Source organism: Epinephelus moara, chromosome 17 (assembly GCF_006386435.1).
Source record: "Epinephelus moara isolate mb chromosome 17, YSFRI_EMoa_1.0, whole genome shotgun sequence".
In the NCBI taxonomy this organism is placed as follows: Eukaryota; Metazoa; Chordata; class Actinopteri; order Perciformes; family Serranidae; genus Epinephelus; species Epinephelus moara.
In genome coordinates, this window is record NC_065522.1 from 13,485,020 (window position 1) to 13,499,666 (window position 14,647).

The 14,647-nt window shown below is 41.5% G+C and overlaps 1 protein-coding gene across 13 annotated transcripts in view; it reads right to left on the reverse strand.

Annotated features, from left to right (window-relative positions):
* LOC126404725 (receptor-type tyrosine-protein phosphatase delta-like) overlaps positions 1-14,647 on the reverse strand; it is a 427,878-nt gene that overhangs the window by 25,722 nt on the left and 387,509 nt on the right. For 5 of the 13 annotated variants that reach the window (XM_050068106.1, XM_050068117.1, XM_050068108.1 and 2 more), the window contains 11 exons: positions 13,547-13,852; positions 12,480-12,673; positions 12,062-12,088; positions 11,505-11,622; positions 10,438-11,025; positions 9,902-10,002; positions 9,528-9,784; positions 8,192-8,285; positions 6,042-6,251; positions 4,790-4,950; positions 398-510 (listed from right to left, as the gene is read on the reverse strand). In XM_050068106.1, coding sequence (XP_049924063.1) covers positions 398-510; positions 4,790-4,950; positions 6,042-6,251; positions 8,192-8,285; positions 9,528-9,784; positions 9,902-10,002; positions 10,438-11,025; positions 11,505-11,622; positions 12,062-12,088; positions 12,480-12,673; positions 13,547-13,852 — 2,169 coding nt within the window. The remainder of the gene's footprint in view (positions 1-397; positions 511-4,789; positions 4,951-6,041; positions 6,252-8,191; positions 8,286-9,527; positions 9,785-9,901; positions 10,003-10,437; positions 11,026-11,504; positions 11,623-12,061; positions 12,089-12,479; positions 12,674-13,546; positions 13,853-14,647) is intronic. The other 8 variants (XM_050068116.1, XM_050068110.1, XM_050068112.1 and 5 more) reach the window with 2 other exon arrangements.

Here is a 14,647-nt window from a genome sequence, read left to right on the forward strand (position 1 = left end):
CATGACAAGTTTTGATGACCTGGATAACCCAGGTGCAGAGGAAGACGACAGCTGCCATGAAACTGTCAAGCTTGCATTTCTGCCTCTTCATTTTCCACTGAGAAGTGTCTCCGGGGAGGAAACTGTCAGTTTTGACCCTCTGTGCCTTCTCTAAGCACCTGTCCACCGTCTACCAGCACCTGCACTGTCTAACTGCTCACTTGTGTAGTGCCAATCTCGCCGCAGAATTGATGGGTACTTTTCAGGACGTCATGGTATGAGGTTTCAATGTCAGCAGTGGGTGAGAAATCTAATTGTGAATATAAATTATTCCTTTAAGCGAGCAATCAGTAGCATTGGCATCCCTTTCAGTTGTGAATTCACAGAGTATGAGACAGACATCATTTGGAATACATACCAGGCGTTTGGAAGTTGAGGCGTCGAAGTTCAACAGGGTCAGTGGGATGATGCAGTGGCATTTCCTTGCTGTTGGGGAGACTGCCTTTCCTAGCTTCAGATTCTGCTCTTTTTCTGCAGAACAAACAGCAAATTTTTTTTTTTTTTTTTTTTTTTTTGGGCTTGGCACTCAAAATTCTTACTGTATAACCTCAGCTTGCCTCGTGGTCTAATAAATACTGCAGGCAAATATGTAATTAAGGAGGTGACAGGATTGCAATCTCTCCAGTACATAAGGCTACAGGGGGTGGACTAAATAACATCATTACCTCACAGTGTAATGCAATCTAATACAATAGCCCTTAACCCTTAAATGCTACCTTTAGTGCAGCCTAATGTTCAATTGTCAGTGATGGTGTCAGATACAGTAGGGTGTCAAGTCAACTCTATAGTACTCCTGAAACCATTGTTAGGGGTGGTGTTTAGATTGCTGTATATTGTAACCCTGTCTTGCTACTGTACAGACAGAAACAAGACAAACAAAAAGCTACATGCTTCACAAAGGTATCATTTACTGCAGGGCTGTGTACTGGATTGTATTATGTTGTAAAGTATCCCTGTTCCAGTCCACTTTTTCAGTATTTTGAATGCCAGTTATAAGACACATATTTGCAGAGTATCATTTTCATTAGGGATGCACCAATTCTGGGCCTATACGCATACACTGTTTGAAACGACAACTTGGCCGATAGCTGATACCGATGTTTTTTTGTTGTTGTTGTTTATTTTATTTTTGCTGTTATTTATTCCCCATTTTGTGCCAGGGAAACAAAGACATTTTCGTTTAAAGTAACTTTATCGGTCATACAAGTTTGTGAAATAACATTTAACACAACCGTCTTTCACACAGTAAACATCTTTTAGAAAACCCAACTGCTTCAAAAGCCTTTTTACTATATACATATCCTCCTGAGACCTGAACTTTTGTTGGGTAGTCAAACAACAAACATTATTAATCATATATACGCAAGTTTGAACCATAAAATGTGATCAAGTTTTGGACCTTGGGATCTGCTGCAGACTAACTTTGCAGAGATGGCTGCCATCTTGTTTTTACATGGATTAGTGTATTTTGCTCTAACTACCACTAGATGGGGCACAAGAGTGTCCACAAATGAGGACAACAGGCCTGTGTTTAAGCAAAACAAAGTATAAGGTGCAGGAAACCAAAAATGTGATGTCCTCATAGGAGGACGCAGGGTCTCAGGAGGATATGTATTATCATAGTTCTCTCTTTAATATTTGTTATATATTGCTGTGAAACCTTCAACAAAAATCACCTTCAATAATTTGTTGGAGTTTTTCACCAAAAATAAAACATTAAATGTGAGCACCTGATGATGATGTTAAAATGTACCTTCGCCCAATGCTTATTTTTTCGGAATAGAGCTTGAATGCATTATGGTGTAACTTCTGGTCACCGGCTGCTAACATCTAAAGCTAACTAACTCTCCTCCTGCCGATTTCAACATGTATTTGTAGCATTATAAGGGAAAAAATTAGGTTGCGTCCCCTGACACATCAATTATAAGTTTACTGCGTCCTTTCATCAGGAAGGGTCTCATGGGAAAATCACTGTTCATCCCAAACATGAACGCAAGGTGACGGGATGCCGCTAGTCTGGAGCCCTGCTTTTTCCTGCGCACAACTGATGTGACACAACAGAAAAACATCGGCCACTGCCATCGGTGAATGTCATCTTATTTGCCGGTAGGCGGATGGCAGTCAACAAGGCCAATATCGGCTGATGAATTGGTGCATCCCTATTTTTCATACATTTTCAGTGCACAACATTGTCACCTCTGCTATAAGATGCCATATGTCAGTTTCATAGAAATCAACGTGGCTTGTTCATTTATAAGAATCAACACAGAATTGGCCACTGACATGGATAATATTTTGGTCACTAGTAATTACAACATACTGTACGTACAATGGAAAGGTAATACAGTGGATTTTTTGACAAAATGAATGTATAGATTTATAATGGGAAAAATAAAAAAAATGTGCTTTAATTTCTGTCATTGCCTGCTGACAGCTGTTATATATAGAATGTCGCATTGCTAACAGTACGTAACATGTGTTTAACATATGTTCATTTTGATTAAGCACATACTAAGATTTCACGAATGACATCAACTCCACTGGGCAACCAATTTCTGTGTGTTTAGTTATAATTTGTACAATTAGGGAGGAAAGGGGTTTAAAGGGAGTTAGTTATTTTCTACTTCTCTCTCACTCTTACCTGTCTGGTTTGCTGCTCCATTGGTCAGCAAGGAAAGAAATATCGACACAACATTAGGTGGTAAGACCTTTGGCTTATGTAACGGAGAATTCCAGAAACGTTTCTTTAGAATAAGTGAATGACTGACTTTATAGGAGACAAACGATACCAATCATATCTCAGTTTTTCCTTTGCGTGCAAGATTAGTGATGCTTCACTTCAGAGATTATGCTCAATTATGCCGCCTTGGGGCTCTTTGTTTCAAATACTACAGTTTCCCAGGTGCATCCAAGATTCCTACATTGTATCTCTGCTATTTCAAGCAGTTTCAGCTGATTGCTTCTTGTTCAAGCATAAAAGTCTTCTCTTGACTCCTAATTGCTGTGTCTGTCTTTTCCTGCAAATAAGCTTAGCACTGTTAACATTATTGAAATCAAGAATTATGCATACTCAAGACCGATGCATGTGGTATTATAAATGAGAACACGTGCGATCATAATTTTGAATGAATATGTATATATCAAGCATATATGATTAAGTGCGTGCTTCCATTTTAAAACCCTTTTATTTAGGAAATCTATTAGTTTGGTAGCAGACATGGTTTCAATTATTCTGTGTAGGTGTATGAATGACTCTGATTTATGTCTCTCTCTGATGAAGCTGCACATTGTTATTCCCATGTCCTTTCTCAGAGCTCAACATAACATGGTTGTTGCCCTTTGTTTTGCACAAGAGGAGCATTCTGCCACATAAAAATTGATCTTGACAAGAGAAATATCTCCTGGTTATGCACCGAATGTTCCCTAACGTGGCGGTGACACCAACTTGGTAATCGATGTGTAAATCTGCCTGCCACAAATAGAAAGTCTGAAGCCCCCCGCACACACGGTCTTTGTTCACTTTCAGTTCACCTTCTGTGTTATCCAAAACTTGATATGAATAGGATCCAAGGACAGTAAGGTGTAAGGGAGTAAAGCTGTGTGCAGAAACCTCTAACATTACACTACTATTGATGTATTTTTTTGTCTTCAGCATTGGTGCTGTTACTGATTATATTGTGCTGACTCTTCACTAACTAATCTTACCTTCACCAAATTACTTCTTGAGGACTACTGTGAAATTCTGCTTAGGACTGGACATTTGATTGAATGAACTCTGCAGAAAATTTGCCTCATGGAAAAGGTGAGAAGAGACGAGATAAAGAAGGACAGGGGGAAAATATCAGTGTCTGGACACATGCATGTAAGATATGTGTGTATCCTTGCAAAGCAGGAGGGCATCATAAGGTCAGAGTTGAGATCCAGAGCTAGTCTCCCTCGTGGAATGGGTAGTAGTAAAAGAGGGGGAGGGGCTGGGCTGGCTGGGATGCTTGCCCAGGCCCCAGGGCCTCTCTAAAAGCTGCACACACACATGCAGTGACATGCAGCAGATAGTCAAAGCTCTCCCCTCCTACGCTTGACTGATGAGCAGTGACAGCATGAGGTCTCGCTACCACTAGGGGGTTTCAGACAAAAAAAAAAAAGCTGTTTTGATTCGGTGTGAAAGTGCACTACCGCGAGTGTTCTCCACAGTTTTACATGTGTTTGTGTGTGTGTGTGTGTGTGTGTGTGTTTGTGCGTGCAGGGGGGGTAGATGGATGTGTCTGATTAACTTTCAGTCAACGCACGTGTCTGTGTGAAGGATTGTGGGCGTCTGCATTTGATGGCTTAACAGTTTGGGTAGCTGTATGCTTGCATTTACTCATCTGAGATTTAGAGTGTGTGTGTGTGTGTGTGTGTGTGTGGTGCTGAAAGTGAGGGTCATTGATAGTCTGAAGATCAATGCGCCTCAGGCTTTAAGTTAAAATCTTACATTTAGTGTCTGCATTCCAATGTGCTAATTGAAGATTTGCGCGTGGCAGTGTATTGGTGTCATGAATCTTCAATATTAAATGATCACACATAAATATTGAGTGGCTCTACATGAATTTTAAGTACACATGTTAAAGTAATAATGTGTACTGTCTGTAGTATTTATGTTAAGTGTTGAGGTAGTTTTCCCATCTGAGCTGGATTCCTGTGCTTTTGCTCCACTTATGAAACAGTTATGCTTTTCTAATTCTATATTCAGATTATTATTTCATATCCTCACCTTTTGTAGAGGAGGATGGCAATGACGATGCATATGATGAAGACAACGGCTAGCACAGGGCCCACCACCCAGATCAGGCCTTCCTCCTCGTCGATGATCGGCTGGGGGTCGATGTCAGTTGATACAACTGGGTCGGAGTAGGGGCTGGTGGCATACATGATCTGAGCCAAGGAAAACAAACACTGATCAATATTCAGCATTAGAATCTGTGGTTATTTTTTTCCAACCACCATATGCTGCTTCTGTATACTAAACTTTATCCAGTTCTATGCTCCATCATTTTATCTATAATCTGGTGATTTGGAAAGATATTTTCTTGCTCATGTCACGTTACCACCCAGGACTGAATGCCAAAGGCTACAGTAGATCCAGACATATTTAAGCTCAACATATTCAAAGCACTACTGCGAGACTTCAATTAATTTACCCTCACGACAGAGCATTATCTAACAAGACTCTGACAAAAGCAGCATGACCAACAATACAAATTAAAAGCCAATTCAAAGTTTTGCTGTGTAATTTCTGCTAAGCCTCAGTTTGACCAATCAAAATTATCTTCAATATCTCTCCTATACAGGAGCCGTGATTGAACTATTTCACATTCTATGAGGAGATAAAAAAAAGGTCTTGTGGGATGAAAATATATGCTTCAGTGGGCAAATTAGAGATTTCCCTCCGTTCGCCATTATCGTTTTGCTCTACCTGAACTCAGGGTTAGTGGAGAGAGCGTGAGGCAGCACTATAGACCCTGCAGCTCATCAAATCCATCATCACGCCTGCGGCTGCCTAATCATGCGGCTTTCGGGTCTTCAGTCCAGACAGACACATGCACACACACACACACACACACACACACACACACACACACTCTAGCTGCAGCAGCGGAGATAAGGTGGACCGCACGTAGGACGCAATTAAAGAGGAGCGCTGTTATCGAGGTATTCTTGCGATCAGCTAAGGTCTTAAGGGGTTTCTCCTCCCCAAAGCAGCTAAGGGTCAGCTTCTTGGGCCAGCTGCAGCTTTAAGTTTTTAAGTCAAAGCCTCACAAGGGCTCCGAGTAACACATCTGACCAGAAGCAAACTCCGACCCACTGCTGCGATGCAGTGGGTTTAACCCTCTCTGTCTATTCACGTGTACAGTTTCTAGCACAAAGACCTCAAGATCACAAGCACGGGGTATCCAAGAGGCGAACAAGCTCAGGGTTTGAAGCTGAACTCAAGTAATGGATATAATAAATGATAGCAGACTTACGTTTTCAGACATCTCCAAAACAGCGAGCACAAAGAAGATGTACTCCTGGCCATTCTGGAGTTTCTTGTTTTCAAAGCCCCTGTAGGTCTTTCCATCTCCCAGGGTGAAGTCGCTGGGCAGGTCTATGAAGGAAGCAGCGATGTAGGCTTTGGGCTCTGCCTGCCTCCGGAATCGAAGGCCTCTACTTGTACGGTTTATCTCCTTCAGCAGCTACAGTGAGGAGTAAAGAGGCAGACAGTTGATAACACGGCACACACATTAAAACACATCCACGCCAGATCTGTCTATCTAGATTTCTTTCTGATTGCCGAGCTGAAAACGCTGATTGCAATAGGCAGAACATTACAGAAAAGATCAATGACTTATTTCATCTGTTTTTTTGACTACAAAAGATTGCGAGATTAAAAGATTGTGTGGATTCCCAGCATATAAAACAGTTGAGGATTATCCAACAGCTTCAAACAGTAAAAAAGAGACGGAATTAATTTTTGCTGGATTTGATTAACATTGTTATTTATTTTCCAATTCAGTGTTTCATAAATATGAATGAATGATGTGCAAAGCGAGGATGAATTACATTATGTATCAACAAATGGCTTCAAACTACGTTTTGCCAAGCATAACAAACCTTATCTTTCAAAATTAAAACACGAGTATGTTATTGGCAGGGATTATCCAAAAAATTTGAACACTTGAACATGTTTCCAATGTCACTGCCAGTTTTCGAAGGGAATTATTACATATCAAACCAATGATTTTTTTTCTTCAACATTCATAGTCTCCAAGATAATTAATATTAAAGCCAAAAATACCACCTTTGCTCCTTCAATCAACAACAACAATAATAATAATAATAATAATGATAATAATACTAATAGGCTGAAAGAAACTGATCAAATGTGCCCTTCATACAAGTCTGTTCCATCTGACTTTAAACTTCCAGTACAAAGCGTGGATCATAATTATGCTAATCAAGCCTGGCTAGTTGTTTGGGCGTCTGATTTCATATCTCTCACTTGTGTGCACGAGTGAGTGTGTGTGCGCACGCCGTGTGTGGCTGTCATTCACATTGTGTGTGCGTTCTTGTGTGTGCTCTGTTTTGGCTGCGGGGCTGTTGGTGCTGCCCGATAATGTCTTCAATCATCTCTCCTGTCAACACGGCTAAATCTAGCTGCCCTTGGGAAAAGTTGTGAAAAGGTGAGTGCCAATATTGACAAACAAATAAATTCTGACAGAGGGGCGACTTTTGGGCAATCGGTCAAGGCTACAGACAAGGGCCTATAGGCATGAGCTGTAAAGCCAATGCCAGATGAGACATGGTGTGTTTTTTTCTTTTGGCCCCATAGACACGTGATGTATTGTGATGTTTATACAATTGAAATAAATATTTTAAAAGTCACAGTTTCAGAATAAGTTAGAATTTGCCAGAGGATTTGATTTATTGAAGAATGCTTGGCTGAATTTTAATTTTTTGTGACCTGAAGGGGAATAACTTCTGAGAAGTTTTCATTTCTACACATTTCTACGACAGAGACTACAGTATATGCTGCAGCAAATGTGTGGAACCATTAGCTTTCAGTGTTTGACACTGCATCTAAAGGAATACCTAAAATGTAATCACACGCAACAATACATAGTGATAAAAGCTTTCGTTGGCTAACACATTAAATCATACCTGCAGTGTGCAGAAACTCCTGAATTATCTCAACCGGCTAAATATAAAAGTTGTCAAGTGTTTTGTGCATACGCGGTAGCCTAGCTTTGCCTGAAATGAGAAGAGACATGAAGGCCTGATGCAGCTCTTCAGGTAATTACCACAGACACAAAGAGGAGGAGGAGGAGGTGGGGATGGGGGTTGAGTTTGCAGTGCACTTGATGGCTACTTCATGTTCTCATTTCCATATGAACAGTGCTCTCTGCAGCTATTTGCGTCAATCAGCGAGACTCATCTCCTGTTCCTCCTGCCCTCTTAGTGGCCTCAACTTTTTTCCCCCCAATTTTCAGGAAAGAAATGTGAGCTATGTGCACACAGTTATGTCGGCCCTATTAGGAGGCTGTGTACAAAAACTGGATCTTGAAAAAAAGCACTGGAATTTTACATGCCATATTTTCACGTTTTTTTTCCTGACCAGCTCATCCTTTAAACCTACCTCCTCCAAATTCATCTCGTCCGGATTGTCCCAGGGTTTGAAAAACTTGCCAGTGCGCTGCTTCTTCAGAGGCACTACCACAATGTAGTATCCCCTGGAAAATAAAATGTAAAGACAGTACATAAATAATCTACATGAGGTCAAAGATCACTGCCACCTTTCAAAAGACACAAGTTCACAGCTTCTATTTGCATGTCAGTGGTCGCTGTTTCTGGCAAAACGGGGTATGACAATAATAACAAATACAGCATTGCCCAGTGTCCACCATGTCAGCCTGTACTAGGGAGGGGAGTGCTTAGCAGAATCGGATGAAAAATGATGCATAATCATGCCATTAGCAAATTATGCAATTCTTTATCACTTTATTGGGGCTATTTTCCCCTGTTTCCTATTTAATTTAAGCATGTTCAGAGAAGTCAGGCAATACGGTTACACCTCACTGAGGCCCCCCGTGGGCTAATTAGGAGACCTCTGCGAACGCAGAAAAGATACAGAATTAGAGGGATTTTCATCCCTTCATCAGGGTGGCAGGAGAGATAACGGCCTCTGCCAGAGTTTTCTGGGCTTCCTGGTTGGGCACCGCACAAGCTAGCTTTAGCCAGGGAGGCAGTGTGGCAGGCTAATGGGAAACTAATTAGCTTAAGCTCTGGCATGGGAGACACTGGGCCAAGTGCATCCAGCAAGATCAAAAAACCCAAGATGGGTTTGAAGCATCAGTCTACAATCGGATGTGCTCCTTGGCCTTCTGACAACCCTGGGCTTTGTTGAAAGGCTATAAGAGACTTTATAGGGCTTAGAGGAGTGCGCTTAAATGAGTCGGGCTGTTTCAGTGTGTAATGACTGAGGTGAAGTGGATATTACACTGAAATGTAGGGATGAATATAAATGACTCTGTTTTTTGAAGAATTACCCCTGACAAGGGCAGCTATCAAGTTATCTTCTTTATTTCCATTCACAGTGCATCAGTAAGAAATAATAGTTAGTAATGTGGACATCAGCAATGGAAAGAGAAAGTTCAACTGTCTGTGATGTCTTTACAAGTCACATATCCAAGAAATTCTAAAATCATATTATGCTTAATGCAAGTTGGCAATTACAAGTCGGGTAGCATCTGGGATCTGGATAATCAAAGTCGACTTGGGGATGGCACTCCTGGAGTTGATTAGGTTTGTTAAAATTTACTGCCTGCCAGTTAGTCTGTGTACAAGACACAGCTAAGAAAAGTGCATTGATTTGACTGACAAGGGCTCAAGGGCGTCTTGACAGATGATTCGAATCATTGACGTTTAGGGGGCTGCAATTAGAAATCACCTTCAGTTTAATCATCTCTACTCACCTTATTTTCTCAGATGTCTGCACTGATGGTAGCTCCACAGTCACCATACCATCTGAGTTAGTTTTACCAATCAGATATGGTTTGGTGCGGAGGATGTCTGGGGCCGTCATGGTGGAAACACGATGCTGCAGACCTCCGGCACTGTTGCCACGATTGGTTAGGAGAAAGGAGTACTGTGTCTCAGGCTGAAGACCCGTGATTAGCTTCTGTGTTAGCTTCCCATCCACCTCCACACTCTGCCCATTATCATAGAGGATCTGTGTGTGAATGAGTTGATGTGTTATGTGAAGTTTCGGTTGTGGATGTTAACTGAATCATTCTCTGTATCATAGTAATACATATGGAAATGGTTTATTTATCTAGGCAGTGCTCACAGTGAAAGGCTGAGCTGGGTTGTAGGTGTCTGGGATTTCCCAGGTCAGCAACACTGATGTCTTCATGGCAGCTCTCACGTGAAAATTTTTTGCAAACACTGCTAAAAGAAAGGGGGAGCAGGTGATTTAGACACAAAACATCCTCTTTTATCTATCTACTCTACTGGTCCCACACCGGTGCTTACCTGATAATGTCTCCTTCAAAACCAGGCTGAAATCACTACTACACTGAACTCAACACTGTCCTCTTACCTTCTTACCAACACCAACTCTTAAATTAATGACTGACCTTTGCTTGACGAGACACAAAAAGACATACATACTTACTCCATGTGAGTTTATTAAATCATTCTTAGATTAGGGAGACTAAGGGTAGGGCAATATGTTAATACCAAAGTCTTGTGGTTGATTCCAGACTTTGTCAACTTCTGCCATTTGAGGCTTTCAGAGGAAGCTGCTGTGGTTGGAAAGGGCTGCGCAGGGAAAGGTTGATTTTAAAAGGGAAAGAGCTAAAAAGGTTCAGGGACTGGTCCTACCTTGATCCAAAGGCTGTGTCCTGAATTGGACACTTGGGCTATAGGGACCAGAGCCCTTGCTGGTGAAGGCACACATTTTAATATCATAAGTGGTATCTGCCTTAAGGCCATCCAGGATGACTGTTGATTCCGGGGCGGTGATGAAGAGTTCAGAGGGACTGCGTGGGCTGTTGATGTCCTTATACTGCAGAGCATATTTCACTATTTGGCCGTTTCGCTCTGCCAGCAAAACAGGTTGCCAGCTAACCTGAATGGTGGAGGTGGTGGCGCCCTCTGCTGTAATGCTCTGAGGGTAGCCGCTTGGGACATCCTCATTTGTGGTGACTTCTTTGACTGTTTCTTCGCCAAAGCCCACCTTGTTGCGTGCGGAAAGGCGAAAAGTGTATGAGGCTCCCTTATGGATCTCTTTGGTAGTGTAGTGGTTCTCTCGCTCGGGGAACTCGATGACAGTCAGTGGATCCACATCTTTGCGGCCAAAACGGAGGCGGTAGCCTTGCAAGGGACCATGGGTTAATGCTGGGGGATGCCACTGGAGGAGAGCTGTGCCCATGTTGGTTGTACTGACCATTAGCCGTGGTTTATCAGGAACTAAGACAGTATCAGTGGAGAAAGGGACAACTTAATATGGAGAACCATGTTTCCATCTTATCATATTTTTGGTACACAGGCATTCAATATCAGTTGATCTACTATCTGTCTGTCTGTGAGTACAGCCAAGTACTTTTAGCGTGGTATAACACTGTCAAAAGCAGCGAGTGCAAGAGCTGAATTTGGGTGTTCTTTTTTTCTTGTCTTTCTTTCACTTCCTCTCCATTTTTCATTATTTTGAAAATGCCTACAGCATTGCTGTGTCACACCACTGGGTACGAGTTATTGCAATAAATGAGACAGCAATTAGCTGCATTCACACTTTACACGCTCGATGACAAGAATATTTGCCTCGTGCTTTTTTTCCCTCATTGGCTGCAGTTTCACAGCTTCACAGAGCAGAAATGCAGTTTCATGTGAAAATGTAGTGTATTAGCAGAGAACCACAGGAGATTTGTCAGCAGTCACAGTTACAATACCTGCGCCAGTGGTGGTGATCAGTTTGGGCTTGCTGCGTGCACCGTCGCCCTTTGTTGTATAGGCTGCCACAGTAACTGAATATGTGGTCTCAGCCTGCAGTTCTGTGATGATCATTTCCTGTAAAGACCCAGGACTTTAGTTGAAGGACACCCACTGGATTATTGCAGATACATGCAAGTACAGAGATATAATGGGATGTGATGTCAGCGTAATCATCAGGAAAGACACAACAGACACATTCTCTCAGCATATACTGAAAACTGAGGCATGCTTCAGTGGAAAAGGATAGTGTTAACAAGCGTTGGTAAAAAAAACAACTTCGCTGAACTTAATTTAAAATAGCTTTATCAGAATCAAACCTTTAAGGTCAGTATTAGTGTTAGTCAAGGATTCCATCCGCAGTTTTAAAGGTAAATATCTTAAGAAGCTGAAATAGCACTCAAGCTTAAAACCTTGAGGTCTTGAACTCCTAATGCACAAAAGACACATGCCATTCATGCAGAGGATGACAGCAGGGGAAAACAAGATTGGACTTTTGTCAAGTTTAACTACTCACATGTTCGGTTGAATCATCATATTCCCACTGATTATGATACAAGAATATGGAGAGAAAAGAGACAAGAAATAAGGCCAGGTACAGACACGACTCACTGGTGAGAAAATACACACACACACAGTTTGTCTGCAACCACCAAATAAACTTGTTATTTGATAGAAATAATTGCGGCAAAAATAGCATTAATTACATGTAGCCTTCTAGATATAAGAGTGCTCAATGTCTGCATCCAGCAGAATTGTAATTAGTGATAAATCAGTTTAATAGCAATTGTTTTACTGAATTCAGTTATTGATATGATATGATGAAAAGGAGCTTTTTTCCACTCCAAATAAAAGACTTTGCTGTAAAGGTGAGAAAGAGAATGCGATACTGTGTGTCTGAGAGAAGAGGTGGCTGGCTGAGGAGGCTGTTGTACCTGGGCATCATCAATCAGGATGTCCTTGATGACTGGCTGTCCTGTGGGCTCCCCATTAACCATCCTGACATAGTGCACCTGGTACCCTCGGATCTGACCGTGCTGCTTGGTGGGCATCGGTGAACGCCAGATCACTTTAATTGATGAGGAGTTGACAGCCTCCACCTCAACTTTACGAGGTGGCCCGCTAGGAACTGGAGGAACACCATGGGATAGAAGAAAAAAGGTCAAAATTATAGAGAACCCCGTCACCCTCTTTTTAAATCTTGTCCAAAATCCGTAGCGCAAAATGCTGCAGTGACCAAAAAAAATCACAAAAGTGCAGCAAACTGCAACAAGCACTGCATGACATCAATATTTCAACAATGGTAAGGGGAAAAAACAACAGCAAAAACAGGTCTGACAACTGACCTAATCTTGAAACATTAAAAATGGGTAGTGGATTTTTAAAACATGGAAAAAAAATGTGTTTTGCCAAAATAGAAAAGTGGAGCCAAAGAGGGGCTTCAAGTGTTTCAAATGCTTGAAGCACTGCAAGAATTTTGGCTATGGTGCGAGGAAAAAAATGAATAAAAAATATGATTTTATCACATGAGGGGAGGAAAAAAAAATGGCCTTCAAAAAATTCTTCCACCTTTTGTTTTTCCCACTGTCCAGAACTTGTCCTTTTGCCAAGTTCCTAAAAAAATGAGTTATACAAAAATGCTGCCGTTCAAAAACACTGCAGAGAATATTTCAAAGTTTCAAAAATGACAGTTGGGATGGAAGTTGGAGGCCTGCAGTTGAAAATGCCATACCATGTGTTGAAATTGAGCAGCGTAGGGGGAAAAAAAAGCCAAAAAAAAAGTGCTTTTGCAAAGTGAATCACAGTTTGTTCGGGTGAAAAAGTGCACAGTCCAAAATGGGCTAAAAGTATCAAGTGGCGACAGTCGTATTAGAAGCAGGCAGAGAGGGTAGAAAAGAAGAGGGAGTTGTAGATATAGGCGAGGTTGTTAGTATTTGACGGGGAAGGTTAAGAGGGGGTGGACTGGATTTGCAGCTGGAGGTTTGTTTTAGCGAAAACATACCATCCTCCTCTGTGCGGATGAGCTGTGGCAGGCTTTCCGGTCCTGCCCCGACATCTGTATGAGCAGTGACCGTCACACGGTACTCTGTCCATTTCTCCAAGTTTTCCAAAAGGTACTGAGAGCTTTCCGGTGGTATGTTGGTGATTTGAAGAGCAGTAGTATTTCCCCCTTCAGTCGCAGCATATTGGATGGTGTACTGCGTTATGATCCCATTTTGTAATTCCACTGGTGGTGGCCGCCAACTTACCAGGACGTTGGTGGAGCTGGGGCTATAGCACTTGACTCCCTGAGGTGGGCCCGAGGGTTCTGGTTGGCGAGTTGGATTTGGTGCAGGTGAAGGGTTTTTTGTTTGGTCAGGCCATTCATTGAGTTGGATTTTTTGTTTTAAAGGAGTTTCAGTTTTTGGTTTGATCGGGGTGATGATGGTAGAATTGACCAAACAAAGGAAAAAAGAAGAGGAAAATAAAATGACACAAATGAGGAAAAAGCACAAGGACTCATGTGGGTAAATAAAACATACTTCAAATCAATGAAACATCACAAATAAAGACGAAACAAAAGGCAAAAACCAACACAAGAGTGTACACGCTGAAGATGAATGGAAGGTGTTGATTGGAAAAAGGACAGCTTTAACATATGTAACCTACCTTTGGCAAGAAAAAAAAATTAAAAAAGGGAAACAAAAGTCACAAATCCTAATAATCTACTTATTAGATCCTTTAAATTCTAAAATAAAAACCTAAAATATTTGAAAGTACTCAAACAATTTAAGATAAACCATTCCAAAATAAATGTAGTAATAACTAAGACAAATTTGGCAAGCAGTTACCATCAATCCAAAAACATAAAGGTTGATGCTTTAACTATTTAAAACAGAAAAATGTTGTATTTGTCACCAACCTTTCCGAAGCCTGTTGGTTTGTGGTAAAAGCCTGATTGTACAACAGAGAACTTCCCAAGGAGACATGACTGATTTATTAGATTCTGATAACATTGGCATGCACTTTTTGATTTACTTCATCATTTACCTCAGAACATACATCTGGGCAGAGTTTGAACTGTCATACCCACCTGATCCCTGCCCTTGTCTTACAGAGACCC